Source organism: Zeugodacus cucurbitae, chromosome 5 (genome assembly GCF_028554725.1).
Source record: "Zeugodacus cucurbitae isolate PBARC_wt_2022May chromosome 5, idZeuCucr1.2, whole genome shotgun sequence".
Taxonomy (NCBI): Eukaryota; Metazoa; Arthropoda; class Insecta; order Diptera; family Tephritidae; genus Zeugodacus; species Zeugodacus cucurbitae.
Window position 1 is genome coordinate 48,407,621 of NC_071670.1, and position 21,545 is coordinate 48,429,165.

At 34.9% G+C, this 21,545-nt stretch overlaps 3 protein-coding genes across 4 annotated transcripts; 1 reads left to right on the top strand and 2 right to left on the bottom strand.

The window, feature by feature from the left end:
- Positions 1-298: 298 nt before the first annotated feature.
- Positions 299-2,516, bottom strand: LOC105212210 (tektin-3). Its single transcript, XM_011184063.3, has 6 exons — positions 2,254-2,516; positions 1,916-2,184; positions 1,474-1,849; positions 1,211-1,422; positions 821-1,129; positions 299-630 (listed from the first exon to the last, which is right to left on the bottom strand). The coding sequence occupies exons 1-6, from the start codon at positions 2,380-2,382 to the stop codon at positions 402-404; spliced, it is 1,524 nt and encodes a 507-aa protein (XP_011182365.1). The 5' UTR covers positions 2,383-2,516; the 3' UTR covers positions 299-401.
- A 1,401-nt stretch (positions 2,517-3,917) lies between these two features.
- LOC105212211 (regulator of nonsense transcripts 2) lies at positions 3,918-8,325 on the top strand. Its single transcript, XM_011184065.3, has 7 exons — positions 3,918-4,960; positions 5,024-5,702; positions 5,767-6,753; positions 6,810-6,963; positions 7,029-7,175; positions 7,233-7,844; positions 7,917-8,325. The coding sequence occupies exons 1-7, from the start codon at positions 4,042-4,044 to the stop codon at positions 8,028-8,030; spliced, it is 3,612 nt and encodes a 1,203-aa protein (XP_011182367.2). The 5' UTR covers positions 3,918-4,041; the 3' UTR covers positions 8,031-8,325.
- A 2,049-nt stretch (positions 8,326-10,374) lies between these two features.
- LOC105212212 (integrin beta-PS) lies at positions 10,375-21,539 on the bottom strand. 2 transcript variants are annotated; one of them, XM_011184067.3, is made up of 9 exons: positions 21,370-21,539; positions 18,284-18,817; positions 17,978-18,206; positions 15,501-15,585; positions 13,133-13,303; positions 12,798-13,061; positions 11,975-12,726; positions 11,433-11,910; positions 10,375-11,287 (listed from the first exon to the last, which is right to left on the bottom strand). In XM_011184067.3, exons 2-9 carry the CDS (start codon positions 18,792-18,794, stop codon positions 11,222-11,224), a joined length of 2,556 nt encoding a protein of 851 aa, XP_011182369.2. In that variant the 5' UTR covers positions 18,795-18,817; positions 21,370-21,539; the 3' UTR covers positions 10,375-11,221. The 2 variants fall into 2 exon arrangements, with proteins under 2 accessions (XP_011182369.2, XP_011182368.2); XM_011184066.3 differs by lacking the exon at positions 15,501-15,585 and adding an exon at positions 16,721-16,805 and having other exon boundaries at positions 21,370-21,538.
- Positions 21,540-21,545: the final 6 nt, after the last annotated feature.

The following is a 21,545-nucleotide window of genomic DNA, read 5'->3' on the forward strand; positions in this document are numbered from 1 at the left end:
CACAATAATGCACTCTCAATTCTCACTATTTATTAAATAACAATTTTAATCGAATTATAAAAACTAGCACACATTTTCCCGCTACACGAAAAATAACGGAACTTTACCTGCTTATTCCGCTATTCGATTCGCTGTAAGACAGAGTTGCCTTACTTCATGAGACAGGTGAAAGAATTTTATATAAATTTATTTATTTTTTATTATAATTGTATTTAATTTAGCCTCTTTTGCAAGCACCTTGATTATTTTATCTATTCTCTATGAATTCTTATTTTAGTATTATAAATCAAGAGTCAAGTTTCACAAATAATTACTATTAATTTTTATTGACATAAATGGACTAATGGACCCACTTATTCACTTGCATTTACAAACTAACAATTTTTTAAAACATTTACAATTTAGTACTTGATCAAATTATTCACGGGGAAAGATCTCCTAAGTCCCATACACTTTTCACGATCTATAAACAGTGCATTCACTTTGCGTCGCAAATCCGCCTCGAGCGTTGAACGAGTTTTTAGTAAATTCTGGTGCTGAGCCTCGGCTTCCTGCAACTTGTGATGTAGCTGCTTTACAGTGTCCTGTATATCTTGCACTTCTTGTACGAGCCGCAGTTGAGCCCAATCCCTGTAAAATACGAGAGTGTAGAAGTTTAGTAACATGCCCTTGACAAAAACTTCGAAATATTCAAAGTATTCTTCACTATCCGGATCACATTTAGGTAATATCCTTAAATTTTTCCGTTTTAAGCGACATTCCTCGATAATTTTCCTAATCCTAATGCTAAAGTTTCCTACAGTCAATCCTAGTTACTTACTTGCATAACTCCACGCCTTCACGATGTGAACGTGCTTCCAGGCGCGTTTGTGCAACCTTCAAGGGATTGGATTTATCTTGTATGGCCTTTTGTATCAAGAAAATGTGTTTTTCCATATCGAATAATTCCTGTTGCACCTTATGCAAATGTAACTGTATCTTATTCTTGGACTCGTTCATTTCTTGGGCGCGACGATCCAAAGCATTATTCGTATTACTCCAATGATCCCATACAGATTGAGCAATAGCATTGACAATAGTCTCGGCATCGCTGCGTAGTTGAGAGAGCTTTGCGCGCTCGGCTTGAGATCTATGGCATACAAAAGTGAAATAAATGAACAAGTAAGTGAGAACCGAGGAACTCCGTTATGGAACTTAATTCTTCATTCACCTGCTAACGCGTTGGCTACTCGCCTCAGCCCATGACTCCTGTGTACTTATGCTCGGATCGTATTTTTCAATGCCACCATAGTAAGTGATACCACGACTATAATTATTCAATTGATGGCAAACAGAATCGATACCCAAAGTAGACTCTTTGTGCGACACATCTTCCTCCAGCAAGTGCTGAGCGGCACGGCAGTCATTAGCTTGCTTTGTGATCTACAAGTAATTTCGCAGTTAGGTTTCGCCTGAAGCTTACAAGATGTTTACCTTTTCGTGGAGTTCCTTAAGTTTATCGCGCGAATTTCGTACGTTGTCGATTTCTAATAGCAATGCCTTCTCGGCGGTATCATGTACCTTCTCCACACCCGCACGTGCCTCACGATGATACAAGCACTCCTGCGCGATATGCAAAGGCGCCTCTAAATCCAGCATGGCTTTGCCGCAACGGCGTTTCAAGTCGGAAATCGCTGCAGATTCCGAAACCAACTTATCCAACTCGGTATTTAATTCGTTGCGCCAAAAGGTTACGTCTGTTATGCGTTCACCCAAACGCCGTCCGGCATCACGCTGCCCTTGCGAGGTCTTCTCATCGGTTTCGCGCATTAAACGCACAGCATCATTACGCAGGCGCTCCGATTGATTGCTATTTGTTTAAAATTGCGTGTGAATAACGGAATTTTGATTAACTACATACATATATCGAACTCACCGATTTATATTCGATTCGGCATATTTGGTGAGATTGCTATTAACCCATTCGTTGTTGGTGTAGCGTGTGAAGAGCGCCGCACGGGCAGCGTGTTGTGGATTGCGTTCGAAACCCGTTACCAAGTTGGGAAAGTTCATGGGCTCTGTAGTCATGCCAGAGGGTGAGAAGCAGGGCTTAACCAACTGATTGGTTACTGGTTGCTCAGCTAAGTTCTTGACCTCAATCATTTCGTACGCCAGTGTCGGTCGCCATGGATGCGGATGATTGGTCTATCAAGAAAAAAACAAAAACAAATAAATAAATTTCGTGGTGGCTATGTCAGTCTGAAGTATGCTAACCTGATAAGATATGCCAACGCGCGGTGGCACCGACGGGCCCGAGACAGGCTCCATGCAGGGAGGCGCACCAGCCGTACTCCATGGCTGCAATTGCGAATACATCACGGTTTGTTCAAATTTGGTCGACATTTTTAATTAATTAATTATTTTTTTTTACAATTTTTTTCAACTAACAAAAAAAACAAACTATTTTCTATAAAGGATAATGAAAAACTGATGATTTTTCAAACAACGAAATTCTACTATGAAAGTCATCACAAATTGAAAACTACAAAAATTTAATTTTCACTTCAAATAAACTAGAGCTACAGTGTATGAGGTGCGAAATAAACGAAATAGTTCTATAAAGTGTGGGGTGGGGGGGTTGAGAATATATGTATGTATGTATGAATATGATACAAATGGTATGCGATACATATGACTCTGCCAGATTCCGGTGGTCCTTGCGCTCAATGTACTCGTGCATAGTGTTGTTTTCGGTGGGCCATTTGTCCAGCAGGTTGTCTTTGACGAGACGATGATCGAAGATGCGATTCTCGAGATATGATGTGGCATGATACTTCATGATTAATGCGTGGCGTTTGTTTGGTGTTTGAAATGTTTTGTTTTTGCTTTTATTATTGCTTAGTAGGACTTTTATTGCACAAAAACTGCACTCACAATGGATATACTCGATTTCAACATTAATTCTTTGACGGATTCGGTTTTTGCATATATACTTGGGAAGCGTGCCATTAAATTTTTATCCTCAACAGCCCAGCAAAGCATTTCTAATGCTAAATACGTAGGTTATAAAATTGGTGGTAACGTTTGGGATTCACTTATCAGACTGTGGAATTTACTGTGAATGCATCGAAATTTCGAGCGTTTGATTTGGTGTGGCAGTGAAATTTTTATTGACAAAACCGTAATTGCATGGAAACCATTACGACCTTAATACATACTTTTCTACATTTGAATATAAATGTAGGTGTTTATAAGATATAACCGTGGCAACATGTTGAAGCAGCTTAAGTCGACCTAAGTTAAGCTAGGTATTTTGATATCTAGCGTAAAACTCTTCGCTTTGTCGAGAATTGTCTTTCGATCGTTAGATGTTATTTAAAATAAAAGATAAATCCGAGTTTTATCATCTTATTCCTATTGCTTTAAGTCAACTAGTACCTCACCAGTACAATCTCACTTATTGGATGCCCATTTTACAAATGGAAGGCGGGAATATTGTTAAGGACCCGACCCGATGCACTTTTATCAGTTCAATTGGACCTATCCATCCAATTTACCAGATACAAGAAGCTTAATCGACTCAGTCCATTGAAATTGCACAACTGGGTCCGAAGTTATAGGTCTATAGATTTGGTTGAATCCATCTTACTGATATACGATTGATCTGCACATAAATTTGATTTAACTCAAAGAAACATATAAATTCCAAATCTGGAGAAATCGTTTTTTTGACCGACCGACGGGTTTACTCTAAATTTTAAAGTGCCGAAAAACACCAAGCAAATCATTTTACATATTATGATTTTCGATTTTATCATTTGAAGTAAAGCCAGTTTGAAAATATAATAAATCAGTGCATGATATAGTGAAATAAAAAACCCCAAACCCCCTTACACAAAATCAATGCTACGCCATTGCCTCCAGCTGTTTGCGTCTACAACTGTCAAATCAGTTCAACTACGAAAACACAAAAGCTATACAGTGAATAGTTTGGAAAAATTTGGATATTCTTGAAAAAAATATTTAAAAGTCAATTTTGCCAACTAAAAAACAACTACCAAAATGGTGGTGGAAAGTTTATCTAATGGTGAGGACAATAAGTCAGCCGAGAAATCGGAGTCAACCGCGGAAGCTGCGCCAGAAACGGATGAGGCCGCTGCTGCCGCCATCGAGGCAGAGCAACGTGAACGTGAAGAGCTCAATAATTTCATAGCAGATTTGCAAGCTAAAATTAAATCGAAAGCGCAGCTACGTGCTGAAAATCTAAACTGTGAACACCCAGGAGATTCCTTTTTTGCCAAACTGGATTCGAGTTTGAAGCGAAATACCGCATTTGTAAAGAAGCTGAAACAGTTCACTGCCGCCCAATTGGAGGCATTACTTAAGGATATGAGTGGGCTTAATTTAAGTAAATACATTTCTGAAATCTGTGCCGCATTATCTGAAGCAAAATTAAAAATGACCGACGTACCGGCGGCAGTAACACTCTGCTCGCGCTTACACCAAACCTATGCTGACTTTGATGCACAATTTCTGGAAGCATGGCAAAAGTCGTTGGCTTTAAAACCTGGTGAGAAGATCTCAAATCCCAGTAAGTTGCGTGTCGACTTACGTTTATTTGCGGAACTTGTGAGCTCCGGAGTTATTAGTGGCAAACAAGGCCTACAGCTACTTGGTTCTGTGCTGATCAATGTGATTTCGCAAGACAAAGAGGATCATAGCAATTTCTCGATTATATTGTCTTTTTGTCGCCACTGTGGTGAGGAGTATGCTGGACTAGTGCCACGAAAAATGCAAAATTTTGCGGAAAAGTTTGGTGGTGTACCCATACCAAAGTCCGATTTTCTAGCGCCTGACAGACAGCAAAATTTACGGGGTTTGCTTAAGGATTACTTTAAAAATTTGTGCAAACATTTAATATCAGAGCAACAGGAATTGCTTAATATGACGAAAAGCATACGCCGTACTATGGAATCAAAAGGTGAGGAAAATTAACTGAATTACACATTCGTACATTACTAAAGTGTTTAACAAATTGATTTAGGCGAAATTTCCAATGACAAAAAGGAAAAATGTGAGCTAATGCAAGCGAACTTTGACAAACTACACTCATCTGCACAAACGCTCTCGGACCTACTTGACGAGCCATTGCCAGAACTGACCACGGAGACGGAAAACTGCAATGCAGGCACTGTTATCGAAAATATGCTCGAGGATGCAACTATGGGCGATCTCGATCCCTGGGGTGATGATGAAACTAAAAGCTTTTACACCGATCTGCCCGATTTGCGGCAATACCTACCGAATTTCTCTGCGCCAAAAGTGGATTTGGAACAGAACGAGGAGCCCACAGAGATGACAGAGGAGGCGCTCGATGCCGATATTGATGTTGAAATGGATATTGATGATCCGCCGTCAACAGCATCGGACCCACCGAATGACAAAGAGGCAGAAGCGCCAGCCGAGCAAGTCAACGAAGAGTCAACAGCAGCAGCTGCAGCAGCGCCATTACCAGATAAAATTGCGAATGCGCTAATGGAGGCGGGACGTTTAAGTGCTAGTCAAACGCCACATAGCAAACAGCATTTTGATCAGTTTTTGACAAATTTGAATAACTGTGTCAACAAAGAGCTCATCGATTCCGCAGCAATTGAGTTTCTGCTGAATTTTAATACAAAAAATAATCGCAAAAAGCTAACAAAATCCATTTTTACAGTGCAGAGGTAGGTTTTCTACATTAAAGTTTATTTTTCTTGTGAAAAAAGCTACATTCCTACCACTTCATAGAACACGCTTGGATTTGCTGCCATTCCTATCACGTTTCGTCGCCATTGTGAATTTGTGTAACACAGACGTTGCTGTGGACTTATCGGAAATGCTGCGGAAGGAGTTCAAATGGCACATACGCAAGAAGAATCAGCTAAATATCGAATCGAAAATCAAAATTGTACGCTTCATCGGTGAAATGGTGAAGTTCGGACTTTGCAAGAAGTTCGATGCGCTCAGTTGTCTGAAGATGTTGTTGCGTGACTTCCAACATCATCAAATTGAAATGGCCTGCGCTTTCATTGAGGTCGCCGGCATTTATCTCTACAATTGCCGCGACTCGCGTCTGCTCACCAATGTCTTCCTCGATCAAATGATGCGTCTGAAGACGGCTACCGCTTTGGACTCACGTCACGCCGCGCAAGTTGAAAGTGTTTACTACCTCGTTAAGCCGCCGGATACGGTAAAGCAAGATGCTGTCGTGCGCCCAGTAATACACGAGTACATACGACATTTGATATTCGAAGAGCTGTGCAAACAAAATGTGGATCGTTGTATAAAAATGATGCGTCGCATCAACTGGGATGATCCGGAGGTGAGCAACTATGCCATCAAATGCATGTCCAAGGCGTATTTGTTACGTTTTCCACTCATACGCTGTCTCGCTGATCTGGTATCGGGCTTGAGTTCATATCAAGAGCGTGCAGTGACTATGGTCATCGATAATGTCTTTGAAGATATACGCGCTGGACTGGAGATACACTCACCCAAGTTGGCACAGCGACGCATAGCGATGGCTAAATACTTGGGTGAATTGTACAACTATAAATTGGTGGAGTCGACGAATATTTTGAACACGCTCTACTCGATTATCTCATTGGGCGTGTCAACTGAGGACGGCGTATATTCCGAGCTAGATCCACCAGATAGTTTGTTCCGTTTGAAATTAGCTTGTATGCTACTCGATACGTGTGGCCAATACTTCACCAGTTCCATGAGTCGTAAAAAGTATGCTTCGGTTTCAAGAAATTTTATTTTCCAGTACAAAAACGTTTAAATTGCAGGCTTGACTATTTCCTGGTGTTCTTCCAACACTACTACTGGTATAAAAAGTCTCATCCTGTATTTAGTAGAGTGGAAAATACGGCGGATTTGTTTCCCATATTAGTGGATCACATGTACCGCGATTGCGTGGCAAATGTGCGACCAAAATTAAAGGTATTTACCGTTAATAATTAGAAGAAAGTGAAAAAAGTGTAAATTGAAATAATTTTTATTGAAAGCTCTACAAAAGTCTCGAACAAGCCAAGGAAGCGATTGAGAAATTAAAGGAAGAGTTGTATCCACAATTAAAAGAAGGCATGAAAGCGCAAACGGAGACTGATAATAATCTAGAGCCCATACGGGAGGACAGTGAATTTGATGATGGAGTGAGTTTAATATTTATAAAAAAATGAAAATAAAGTTAAATAATACCGTCTTAACAGCTGAGTGACGACTCCTCTTCCGAACGTGAACCACGTACGCGTAATCACGACGCTGGCGGCGATGATGATCCCAACACCGAGGATGCGAATAATGCCAATGAGCTGGCGAACACAACCGATTGGACTGAAAATGAATTTATGCTCGAAGATTGCGAACCACATGTGTCGGAAAAGACGAAGGAAGATCTGGAATTCGAACAGATGTTTGAGAAGATGGCCGCCGACAGTTATCAGGAGCGCATCAAAGAGACTGTTAAGCCGAATACAAAAGACATACCCGTGCCAATGATGGCCAGAACGAGTAAGAAATCGTATGAGCAAATTACCACAGCGAGTGGTAATCAATCGGGTGGCGAGAAAGAAGCAGCTAAAAGTAATGCAAACAGCGGTGCTGGCAACAGTGCTGGTAACGGTGGCAGTGTCGTGCCATTTGTGCTGATGGTACGCAGCGGCAAAGGTGGCAAACAGCAATTTAAACAATTTGTTGCGCCATCCGACTCACAGTTGGCCATAAATTTGAAACTGCAGGAGGAGAAGACACGCGAGGAGAAGGAGCGCGTAAAGCGTTTAACGCTGAACATCACGGAACGCATAGAAGAGGAGGACTATCAGGTAAGTAGCGGGATTATCACAAATATTTTTTTAAATATTTAACCAAATTGTTTTTTTTTATTTGATGAAAAGGAATCTTTAATGCAATCTCAACGCAACATGTCTCAAAATCACTATCAGCGCCCGAGTAAACCGAAGTTCCGCCATCAGAAGGGCGCACCAGATGCTGATTTGATCTTCAATTAAACACTGCGGCGAAGTTAAGTATAATTGTGGTATTTCCGTAACGATTTTCGCAGTGTTAAAAAGTGAGCCGAAGACTCAGTTAGCGTGCCTCAAAAGCGCTGAGTAGCAGTCTATGTAGCTCAATGCAAGTTAAATGAAGCGGTTTTGTGTAAGGTTTTTGTGCTGTCATGGCGTTTGTTGAGCAGTTTTTAAAGAACTTTTTAAAGTAACTACTGAAAAATGAAGTAATCTTGGATTCATTTAAAATGTAACACAATCAAAATACCGAATAAACTAAAATTATAATGAAAATATATATTTTTATTTTATTTTATTTTATTTTATTTATATTTTTATTTTATTTCATTATTATTTTTATTTTATTTTATTATTAATTTTATTTTATTTTATTAATATTTTTATTTTATTTTATTATTATTTTTTTATAGAAAAATTGTCGAATTCAGGTTTTGGCACCACGATAAAAATTATTTCGGAAATTTATTTTACTTTTACAACAACAAAATAATTTCTTCCCCCTCATAAGTTTTATGTACATATCTCGTAAACTACCAAAGCTATATAAACAAAACTTTCTGCAATCACTAAAAATCGGATAAAAACCACGCCCACCTCCCATACAAAGGTTAGGTTGAAAATTACTAAAATTGCATAAACTCACTAACGAAAATCATCAGAAACGCTAAATTTTACTGAAAAAATAGCAGAAGGATGTTGCACTCAGATTTTTTTTTAAATGGGAAAATGGGCGTGGCGTGGCACACTTATGGGTCAAAAACCATATCTCAAGAACTATTCGATCGATTTCAATGAAATTCGGTATATAATACTTTCTTGATACCCTGATAACATGGACGGAAATGGGCGAATTCGGTTCACAACCACGACTACTTTCCATATAACTCAATTTTGAATTTCATCTGATTTCTTCACTTTATAAAGTATGCATAATAAAACTTTATACAAGTACTGCATTTGAGTTGAGGTATATTGAGGTGGAAAAATTGTCGAGATCAGACTATAAATTTTCAATGCCCCGGATATCGAATATGAAGAACTCGAGTGTCTTATGGTAATTTTTCACCGAAAATATCGGAAAATCTCTCAGATATTTTAATGTAATTCAGTGGCAATCTTTTTCTTCTAATAATGTGTCTCTCTACCAAATATTGATAAAATCGGGACATAATTTTTCCTAGCTATCATTTACCTAATTATAGGTTTTTCAAAAACACGGTGGGCTTTATTCCTCATATAATATATATATGAGCTTCGTGGTAAAAATTAGTGAAATCAGTTCAGGAATTACCTCAGCCTATATACTATATATGATGATTTTACTTATTCTATTGGACTTTAAGCCGAATATATGGGTCAAATTGTGTGTAAATCTTTCCTTACTTGTTTCAATTACAAAAACAATTTATAAACTGGCGATTCTCGTATCTAGAATACTCTCCTCCACAATAAAAATTAGTCAATAACACACTTTTAACTTAATATTAGATTTTATTAATATTAAAATCATAAAAAAAACACACACTAAACAAAAAACTGACAATCTTACATTTTTCTAATACAATTAAATAGCAAATGGCGTACCAACTACACTTTATTATTTATGTTTAGGCTTGTTCTTCAACTAAATTGCATTAAGTGTTTAATTTTAATTGCATAGATCAGTACAAAATTCTTGGTAAAAGGAGAATATAAATATGCCGTTACAATTATTTTCTTTTGTTTTAATATAAAAATAATACATAATAATATTGCTGTAAGTAACGTTTAAACACACATTGACTGCGGCTAAAGAAAAGCGCAATTTTCTAAAATATTAATACAAATAAGAATGGGTTCAAAGTAGTAAGAATTGTGGCAGAAAAATGTATTTTAGTTAAACAAAAAAATTCACATTCTTAAAAAAATCAGCTAAAAGTAACCTTGTTTTTTCAACTTTTGTAGTTAACTTGTAAAAAAAAATTGTTGCTTTTTGGACTTATTGCAATTTTGGTTTATTTTTGTCTTAAAAATATGTTTTTTTTTAAATAATGAAAAAATAATTGTTTGATGTGACAATTTGGCGTACGCGGCACAGCTACTTACATATTGCGTCGCATAATTTAATGTACATACTACATTATATACTTAAAAACTATGTTAATATATTTGTTTTAATACAAAAAAATTAAAAATTAAATTAAATACACTGCTTTGAAAAATCAAGTACTTGTCTGCTGAAAAGTACGCAGTTTCCACGTTTGTTCTGTATAGACTGTATGCTGATTTGTTGTTTTTGTTAATAAATTACATGCTTGAATTTTCGTTAAAAAACACGCCAACTGACATTTAGTAGAAATATGTATGTTTATGTTTAGTAGGCACATTTGTAGTAGTGTAAATTTGTTTACAAAAAAATTTTTAAATTATTTTCATATTCGTTTTGTGCTTCGTTAACAGTTACAATTTGGATTTTCGCTATAACTATATATCTATATATCTTTTTTACGCAAATAGGCAATGCATACATGTGATATTCCATAATTTTTTTTGTTTTTTGTTTTTTTAGGTTAGGAAGAGCTAGTTCGTGTATTTCTAACTTTATATGAATTTTTATATATTTGTAAGGTTGTTTGAAGTTTGCAACTGTAATTCAAAAGAATCCAAAATGTTTTCCTTGTCTTCTAATAGTTGTATATGTCTAAACTGTATATCATTTCCAAGGCACATGTGCATTACTGCTCGTTCAGTTAGCTCCATTTCTGCTCAATATGTGTATATAATGTATAATATTGTATGTATGTATATCTTAATGGCAGTATAGTGTTGAAACATATACACATTATGCAAACGGTAGCACACAACAACAACTAAGTGCTTTATATACTAACTAAAAATTCTTTCAACTGTCTTCGACTGTCTATAAAAGCTTAAGCAATATATGTTTTTTTATAAAAATTTCAGTTCTATGCTGCTAATTAGCTGTTGCTCGTACACAATATACATTTAGTTGATTTTATTTCATTTAAAATTTTTTTTTTTCACTTTTCGCTTAGAAATACGCAGCTCCTGATATAAACTTCCTTTATTGTATGGCAATTAGAGAGAAATTCGTAACCCAAACAATGCAACATTGCCTAAGCAAATTTTAATATTTGGCAGCGCCGCTAGTGGCACTGCTTTAGTGGTAGCGCTTACTGGCCGGCGTACATTGGATTCTTGAAAGTCGATGTGGCCTGCTTGTAGATTGGATTCTCGCCCTGTAAAACAAAAATAATTTAATTAAATAACAAATTATCGAATATAATAAATTTCGAATTCGAATATTCGAAAAAAAAAATAAAAATTTCCTATCGCATCATCGAAAAAATATTTAACTTTTTCTCTATGTTCCCCCCCACTCACCGTATCCCACTTGGCGTTCATGCGCTCCTTCTCGAAACGTGCAAACTCGCGCCGATCGTGTATGGTCGTCAGCAGTTTCCACAAAAGCAATATGGCTAAACCGACCAAGACAATGGCGGCTATAACGCCCAAAACAATGCCCAACATGAACACCTTTGGTGGACATTCACGCTCCTGCTGTGCATGCACTTCGAGTTTGTCGTTCACATCACTATATTTGAATGTGAATTTGCAGTCATCTTCGTCGTAGAATATGCAAATCAATTCGTCCTTCTCCTCGTCAATAACGATCTTCTCCTCACTGATGGGCACGAAAGTGGCGCTGCAGTTTCTGGCACATTCTTGTTCATCCTTCAACGGACCGGTCTTGTACATTTGACATTGCACACAGTCGCGCAGTTCAAGGCAACGTCCCGCACATGTTGGGCATTTCTCACAGTATTTGCCGGAATAACGACCTTCATCCGTAGATTTGCATCTGCAATGTTGTTGTTTTTGTTTTAGCACAAATTATTCTTTAGGTTTTGTCGAAAATAACTTACTTGCACACGCCACATTCACATTCACCATGTCCCGAACATATTTCGCCGCCATTTGGTGGCATGCAGGTGTCAGTCGAGGCACGACAATCGCATGCGGGGCCCGTCCAGCCCGGCTTGCATACACAGTGATTGCACTCGCATGTGCCATGATCCGGTCCCGAGCACAACAAGTTCTTATGACGTTCACACGAGAAGTTATCGCATTCACAGAATTTGCCAGAAATGATTTCCTCGGGATTCTGACGTTTCTCACATTCGCAGACGCCGCATAGACATGTGCCGCGGTTGTTACAATCCACTTGTGTGGTATTATCGGGACGACAGACTAAATCTTTGTCGCTGCCAGTGTGCACATCACTCGTTGAACACTCACAATTGTGACCGAAATGCATGTCATCACACTCACAGATGCCACACATTAGTGTGCCGTGATTCTTGCACTTGGGTGAGTGTAGTTCATAGCCGGTGGAGCCAGGACGTTCGCATGGACAAGAGCAAAGCATCTCCAAATCAATAATCAAACTCTCATTAATACCCACCGGATAGATTTGTATGACTTGATTCCATTCACGTGGATCCGTCGGGCAGTTGGTGACCAAAATTTGTGCAGTGAAATTCACCACATCGCCAACTTTGAGACCATCACACTTGGCGGTGGGTATTTCAGAGCCACCATTCAGACAGGCGGAGTGATAGGTGATTTTCACATTGCTTGTGGCGTTGTCCTTCATTTCAATGGAAGAGGAAATTTTCTGTGCAACAAAACGAAATTGTATTAAATATGGAGATAATTACAACCAAAAAAAGTCTGTCACAAACTTACGCTATACTCCGAGCGCACCAAATCGACAACGTTCGAGGAATCCTCCGATAGCACAGCGCTCGACGAACCTTCAATGTGTTTCGATAGCTTTTCGTAGACCGAATGCTGATTGGCGGTGACTGCGAAGATGACGTTAATTGAATTCTGCTTGACCTTGTGATTGATTTGTGAGATGCTGGGGTAATCTTGTATGACGGAGTGTGTGTAGAGACCTTCGCCGCTTAAATGACACTCACCATCGTTGGGTGCAATCACGCCGCCGAGCTGCGTGTAAAGAAAAATTGTTTTTTCAGTGCAAAAATATCAACAAATTAAAAAAATAGTATTCTACATACTTTGCCATCACCGGCATAATGGAAACCAGCATCCGTTGAGAAGACAAGCAAACGACGCGCTTTCTCGCGCCAACCGATTTGCTGACGGCAAACAATCGCTTGCATGATAGCATCGAAGCCACCTTCTGGCGCATCCAAATTACCCGACACAGCAGCACGACTCACTTCGGACTAAATAAGTCCATTTACAGTGGAGGAGGGGGAAGAATATTATTAGCATAGTTTGGAAGGGTTTTTATGAAACATTTTATTTTGTTGATGGTACACTCTTTAGCGGCAACATTTTAAGTATTTTTTTTAGAAATTTAGTAAACAAATATAAAAATGAAAATTAGCAGATCTTTATTGGTTAGCGTTGAAGAAAGTTTAGATGCTGCTAAATTATTTTTAATTGCTATTAATCTTTAAAAATTTATGATGTATTACTGAAGTACGATTTAACTCAATTTTTAGTTGATTTGAGATTTAACTATATGGATATGTCTGACAATTTAAAAATAATTGCATTTGAAATAAAATATAACCTCAAATATTAATTTAAGATTTAGAATAAAATCCGAGAATATATTAAAAAATGAGAATTCAGTTATGAGTATTTCAGTAGAGATTGACACATTTCAGTATATTTTGCTTGTATTTGATTTAGACCGATTTGTCAAGGCAGGCAGCTTTATCAACATTTGAGATAAGCAATACCATGATGTCACAGTAAGCATTTTTCTATTAAAATGCTATATTTATCAATGGCGGACAAAGTAAATATATAGATAAAAATTCGCACAAGGAATTGCACTGTTTGCTAGGGAATATAAACGAAGAGCGTGAATTAGATAAGTTCTGCTATAGGAATGTATATATCTATACTGCGAATTCAATTTATGAAAAATATTATTTTTGTATTTTTTAAGTATCTCCTAACTGTAAATTCCAATACTAGACTAATAATAATAAATAGACTCCAAATCGTATAGCAACAATGTAGAATTCACTAGTTTTTGAAAGATAAAAACGTTAAGCTGATTAGATTTGGTTTCTATTGAATTGCTTATGCTATAAGGGCATGAGTTTAACCTTGTTTTCAAACATTTAAAATTTCAAACTTTTCAAAACCGTCGATTTGATTAATGAAATATTAAGTTTATTTTAGATAATGGGTAAAATGAGTTTCTATTTTTCTTTTACTTTAGAGCAAATATTAAACAACTGTCTTATATTAAATTTAAATATTTTTAAAATGATTTTTAATGAAAATTAATTTACAAAGTAATTGTTTTTGAAATTAATTAGTTTTTAAATCAATTTAAAATTCTAAACTTGATTTTATATTTTTTGTTTATAAAGAGTGTACAATTTTTAATAAATCATTGAATATAAATGTAAATATAACAGGAAAAGCTTTTAGTTAAGCGAGGGGAAACTACAGTTACACATGCTACCATCTACCAGCCATACAGTTTACATGCAAAGGTTAGAGCAAACACCACGGCAAATAAATTAGTATGCCACAAAACAATTTATGAGAGAATTTCTAACATGCAAATTCAGATTTTTTATGCTGACTGATAGAATTCAAGATTTACTATTATTTTCAACTAAAATAAAATAATAATTAAATTTCATTTAAGGGGTTAGGTGGGTTCTAAAATTTCAACAATTTGGAAAAAAAAATCTTACTAAATAGTGCAATATGCTTCATATATTATTCAAAAATATCAAATAAATTCGAGTAATATTCTAAAATCCATCAGGTCACGTCAGTATGAATGTAAAACTTTAAAGGTCTTTAAACTCAATTTTCAAGTCGGTGGACACGATATCTGAAAAAGTTATGCAGCGATTTTGTTCGAGTTTTGCACACACCTTTGAAATAGCATTATCTAGTTAATGAACGAAGGATTTTTTTTTTATTAAAACTATTTTTTTTCAAGCCAATATATGGCGAAATTTGGACCCAAAAAAGTGAGTTTTTTGATTAAAATTCGGTCAAAAGTTCAAATTTCACAATTTCTTTTATTTTTTTCTTCTTTCTTTCGTTCATTAACTAGTTTTATCCATATACTAACGAAATATTTTTGGTTTATTGTTTTTAGAAACTCACCTAACCTCTTAAGGGGTGTGTCAATAAATGTGATATAGTTTTGATAAATCAAAATCAGCTGTTTCATATGACAGATCACAACATTTAAAACTTTTAAATGATTAATTGAGAGATAACAATGTAAAACTTATTGACACACTATAGGGTACAATATTTTTCATATTCTATTGCATTTGAAATAAATTATAAATTATAAAACTATTTTTATTGAATCTCCATCAGTCAGTAGCATTTTCTTAAATTAGCATACGGCTTACAACAACAACTTACAGAAAATCGATATGTATCCATGTTTAAAGCCATAACATTACGATAGCCATATGGTGCAGTACAATTCGTACATGGATGTTCCAAGCTATATATGCATGTATATGTATGTATATTTAATTGTATTTATATACGTAATTTAGAGCACATATCGTTAGCGGTATTGAAAATAGTTGATTATACATAATTTTACGAAACATTCAAATGTGAGCGTAATAGAGAGAAAGAGATACAAAAGAGATAATTACATAGACTTCTTCGGTTAATGCCAATATTTTGTAATATAATTTTGGTTTTGCTATATTTAACTTAAGTATACCAATATTGTTTACAAACTTATAAATAATTTAGAATATATAAAACTAATAAGGGACTAGCTGGAAAGTGCAAATATATATACGTATAAACAATTAAAAATAAACAAAATAAATATAAATAAGTACATCTGAGGTGGACTGAGTGACAAAATGTTGCATTATTTAGCATTAAAAAATTTGTTTTTGAAATGTTCCTTTATTTTGCATTAAAAAATTTTGTTTTTGAAACTCAGGCACGTGCGAGAGCGGATAGTAAAAAAAATAATTCTTTATAAATTTTATATTTTACAAAATGCAATGGCTTTTGGCACTCAGTACACCATGATGGTCACAGTTGAACGACAGATCGTGCCCAAAATAAACACACATTACATTTATGCAAATATATAATAAATATTCTAATTGACATAAACCATAAATTCATCATGCATAGCAAATCAGCTGTAAAATGAAAAGCAGAAAGTGTAAAGCAAAACCAAAGCAAGTGCAATATACTATGTAGTGTACAAGGCTAAGATCACCAAAAAAGAACGCATAAATATAAATCTAAAGTGGAAATAGTAAAATTATTAGTACCTAGCATGACAGCATAAATTGGTTAGGTAGCACATATATCCAAAAAACCAGAAAATATACATACATGTTAATATTACTTATGAACTGCGATCAACAGCAAAAGCAAAAATTAAAAAAAAAATGAAAACTAATACGAAAAAAATTAAATTAATAGTAGAACAGAACAAATAACAAACAAAAAAAAAACATACCACGAATATACATACAGACACAAAATAGAAAAAAAGAGATACAAGCAGATGTGCAATAAGCAAGCAGAGAAAAAGATAATAAATCTAAAAGTATTAGGACAAATAGTATACGAAATAATTCCAAAGCATTTCTTCTTACAGTGAACGTTGAGGTATTTGTACTCAAAGGCATATGGTTGCGGTAACCATACGGTGCCTCACAGCCTTCGCAGGGCCTTTCGAGTCTGTTGTTTGTTGTTTTCATTGGATTAGAGTTGTAATTGTAGCAAAATGTGGTTGGTAGTTGGTAATTTGCGTTGTTATTGTGAATATTTGGTGGAAGGTAGTTGACATTTATTTTTTTGTAGTTGTTTGTAGTTGTTACAGCGCATTAATAACGATTGGGTTTTTGTTGTAGTAAGAGCAGCAATGTGTTTTTGCAATTAATGCAAAATTATTGGTTAGTTGTTGTTTTTTCATTTTAGTGTATTTATTGTTTATTAATTTGTGTTTAATAATTTCCGTATTTCGTGTGTTTTTTTTTTGTTGTACAAATCGAATGAAAATTTTCAAATGCGTAACCAATTTGCAATGAACGGCAAACAAAATTTCAACGGCAAATAACAGTAACAAAGTGAACAAGGAAAACATGGTAAAAAAAGATCGAAAAATATATATATTATTATTATTATACTATGTAAGTATGTATTAGTCGGAATAGAACTTCTATTAAATGTAAGCGAAATTAACATTTAAAACTAATTTTTAAAAATAAATAATATAAAATAAAATTTCTAATAAAATATATGTAAGTTCTATAATAAAACTAATTTGTGCAGCTTTTCAACAAAAAAACTCCGTATAATGACAAAAAATTAAAGTTTTTAAATTTATCTTTTTTTTTAATAAAATATATATGCAAAATTAATACAAATTAATGATTTCCTTTTAGCAGAAATTATTCTAAGAAAATTTGTTTTAAAAAATATCAAGAAATTATCATATTTTATATAGAAATCATGGATGAAGCGATGTAAAAAATGTTAATCCTTTATTCTAATTAAAGATATTTCTAAATATAATATTTTCAAACATAAATAATTCAAAAACTGCATAATTCGCTAATAAAATACATAAACTTATATAATATACTAAAATATATAAATAAAATACAAAAAAATATTGTTTTCAATAAAGAAGTATCATAAACATACACAATCAGGCAGGTTCTGTAATTCACTTCCGAGTGAAATTCAAACAAATTCACTTTCAATCCGATATTTGATATATTTTTACTTTTCAAATTCCACATTGTTTTTTTTTTTAATTTTCACTTTCATTCGGATTGCAGAACCTGCCTGAATATATTCCTAACCCTAAAAATCACGTAAATATTACTTGCAACCAGCTTACTCACTTTTTGGGTATAGTTGAAACGTAGGGCATAAGCACCTTATCCACGAACGAACCGAAGCCCAAACGGAAATTCGATGTAATGTTACGCATAGTTTCTGAGAGCTTATCGCCCAAAGCCGACAGTTTATCCTTATCGTCCTCCATAGATTTGGACAAGTCCATCAAATAGTATAAGTCGACGGGATAATCTACAGCTTGCGAGTAGCGCATGTTTAGCGAGTGCAATTGATCTGACAAGAAAGTTTAAAAGATGAGCACACAAATCCAAAGCAAAGATACATATGTTGTTCTTCCAAACTCAACTTACTTATGCGCAACTTAAGGCTGACACGTTGTGGACTAATTTGCACGATTTCGCCGCTAGAAGCTGCAGCGCCAGCTGCGGCTGCACTACCATAAGCACCGGCATATGACGAACTAGACGAAGAGCTACTACTATATGATGAACCCTCGTAGGAGCCACTATAACCGTAACCATAACCAGCTGCGGCACTGGCATTACCACCACGTGTCAACTCACGATTAATAGTGAATTTCTGCTCTGTATGTGGGTTCCAGGTGAACTCTTCCGCGCAATAATTTGGTATACTATTTTTAAAACAACGTGGTAAATCAACAAAATCTGGTTGCATGCACCAAGCGCAATTTTGTGTTTGTATACAGTCATGACAAGATGCCTTGTTCACGCATGGATCTTGTATGAGTTTACCGGAGAATTGTGCTTCAATACTTAAAATGCTACTGCAGGCGAATATTGTGGCAAATAAAAGGGCCACCAGCCGTTTGGCGGCCGATAGGCGGCAGGGATGTGCTAACATGTTTGGCTATGTTGGTCAGGAAGCTGTTAAAACGAAATTAAACGATTCGATTATTCGATATGATAGTAAACGAAAACGTTTTAAATGTAGTCAGTAGCACTAAAACTATATTCTATATTATTGTAAGGTAATCACTTCCGGTAATGAAACTTTCGTTTATTTTTATTTTTCATTTCCATATACATATGTAATTATTATTACTTTCAAGTGTTTATGTCATACATACACTTTTTTCATGATTTAATATTGAATCATTCTCAAATAGGAGTCACTTTTCACTTTTAACTTTTTTATAATAATTAGAACTGTTGGCATAAAAAGCTGACGCATAACTCGTACATGGAATAATACACCACAAAGTTTAAGAAATACATACATATACATGTATTTAAAATATAATAATTGGTTAAATGTGAAACCCAGATGTTTTGTTTAGCCTTAGTAAAAGAGAACCCGAAATTATGTAAATTTTTATTGAAATAAATAAATAATATATTATTTGTGGAAAAAAATGATATGTATATGCTAATTCATATATATGTATTTAATAATTTATGTATAAGAAATTGTAAAAAATTGGCAATTGAGATGTTTTTTTTTTTATTTATTTACTTTCAGTGTTTTAATTTCTTTATTCGCTATCGCTGCTGACATTATTCATTGTTGCTTTGGTTTATTTGGTTGAGACACTCAGCACGATTTCATATGAATCAAATTGTGTGCCAAAATGACTCATCTGCCATAAGCACTGCTATATGAGCTCAACGAAAGGTAGGTAGTGTCCAAGAAAATGAAATCACACAGTAAACAAGAAAAAACATTTAAATCTTCATGATATTATACATAGTATATATGTATGTACACATTTATATAGTAGAAAATAAGGCAGATAAAGAAAAGTGCACATAAGGTACGAAATACATGCGAAAAGCACACGCATAAAATTACAATAAACAATTACGACAGCCCCGGCACGATAACGCCGTCTAAAAGTGTGACGAATACCACACTGCTACTATAAACTGGCATTGGAATCGTGCTTGTGCAACCTAAATGGATTTTTAATTAAAACAATGGGTACGGGACTTAAGAGGAAGTAGTAGTAATTTTATCTAAATAAGGGCAGGTCAACAAAGTACTAATGGCTACATGCAAAATGAATAAGTATGTGCATAATGAAGCGGCGCCTATTGACGCCAATTCATTGACTGACATTAAAATTACGAAGACGTGTTGAACCGGAAGACAGACAGGTTTATGTTGTTGTAATAACGTTTGAGGCAGTAACTAGTTCTCGCCAAAATACAATCTGACAAAGGAAAACATTGGTAAATACTTGTGAAAACAAACATATTAGTGGGTTAGGTATATGTTTGTATTTTATTGGCTGTAAGAAAATAGGGAAAAGTAATTAGCGTGTAATGACTAAATTGAAATGTCTGGATTTAGCTACATGTTAAAATTTGGAATCCGTTCTAAATTGTTACAAAAAATATATTTATAGAAATATATTGTACTTCGGCAATACTCCCAAAAACCAGTATATACTGTAGATCACTGTATAAAATGTTTTGAAGGATAGAAAGCTACAATTTTGTTTGATTTATCCAATCTAAAGATTGTAAAATATCCAAATAATTTATTTTGAAATAAAAAGTACATTTCATCAATGTTAAGTATGTATGTATATAAACCAAAATCATTGAGAGCAGATGTGTGTCTCCTTTCAAAAAATTAAAGCGATGATGTTGGCGCTAGTGGGTTGTATTGGCTATATTTAGCCCACGCACATACAACACACAGAGCAACACCAACACTCATTTTTAAAGCAACAAAAACAACGAGCAAATAATATTGTAGGTACAACACCAGAAACTGTGATTAGAGTAAAGCAAAAACAACAAAATTGGTAGAATAAAAATTAGTAGAAAAAAAGCAATGAATCTTATATCGATGACAAAAATACATATATTCATTCACGGCGGTCGGTTAAGAGTTGAGAATTTTGTTTGTTTTAGTGAAAAAAATCAAGTCAAATCTAGCAAAAACAGAAAATTTGTGTATGTATGTACAACTATATTATTGTGGGCGTTTGTTAACTTGTTCTACATATATATGCAGGAGCCTTGTATCATACACAATCGCTGCAACTAGCTAATGTAAAGGAGTTTGCAATGGGGAGTGGCACTGATTGCTTATGCATTTATTGTATTCCTTATGCATACAGATATATAGATAATTTAAGTGAAGTGTTATTCCAGCAATACGATGACTAATAATTAGTAATTCTTTAGCACAAATATCTAGGTTTACTTATCAAATCAAGTTTTATTGATGATGCCATATTGGAGTTACTGGAGTTTCTCCGCTATTTATGTCAACATTCTTGCTTTATTTTCTCATTGGATATTTATTTCACTACCACTACAATTTTCCATCAAATTTTACGCCATTCAACACAACTTGACTTGCGAAATGAATGAAATCATCGCTTCTTTTTTCGTTGTATTTATAAACGACCGTACACTTCAATTCTTACATAATTAATAACACTGTTCTATTATTTAACACTTACACTTCTAACTAATATGGAATATTTGTTAATTTTTCCGCGTTTATACTGTATTTAATTAGATTTTATTTCCATCAGGGGTAGATATATAAAATATTCTACAAGCGAACACCACTTTCAACAAATCAAACCACACTCGTTGAAATTTTCGAACAATCTGATCAGCGATGGCAATTTGT

Excerpts from the sequence above, each read along its gene's own strand:
- LOC105212210 (XM_011184063.3), bottom strand. The coding sequence starts at position 2,382 with ATGTCGACCAAATTTGAACAAACCGTGATGTATTCGCAATTGCAGCCA. Across the intron at positions 1,850-1,915 it reads GCCGAATCGAATATAAATCG|CAATCAATCGGAGCGCCTGC; the intron begins GTGAGTTCGATA and ends TTAAACAAATAG. Across the intron at positions 631-820 it reads GAAGGCGTGGAGTTATGCAA|GGATTGGGCTCAACTGCGGC; the intron begins GTAAGTAACTAG and ends CGTATTTTACAG.
- LOC105212211 (XM_011184065.3), top strand. The coding sequence starts at position 4,042 with ATGGTGGTGGAAAGTTTATCTAATGGTGAGGACAATAAGTCAGCCGAG. Across the intron at positions 4,961-5,023 it reads CCGTACTATGGAATCAAAAG|GCGAAATTTCCAATGACAAA; the intron begins GTGAGGAAAATT and ends AAATTGATTTAG. Across the intron at positions 7,176-7,232 it reads ACAGTGAATTTGATGATGGA|CTGAGTGACGACTCCTCTTC; the intron begins GTGAGTTTAATA and ends CCGTCTTAACAG.
- LOC105212212 (XM_011184067.3), bottom strand. The coding sequence starts at position 18,794 with ATGTTAGCACATCCCTGCCGCCTATCGGCCGCCAAACGGCTGGTGGCC. Across the intron at positions 13,304-15,500 it reads TGGATACATATCGATTTTCT|TCCGAAGTGAGTCGTGCTGC; the intron begins GTAAGTTGTTGT and ends GGACTTATTTAG. Across the intron at positions 11,288-11,432 it reads TGAACGCCAAGTGGGATACG|GGCGAGAATCCAATCTACAA; the intron begins GTGAGTGGGGGG and ends TTTGTTTTACAG.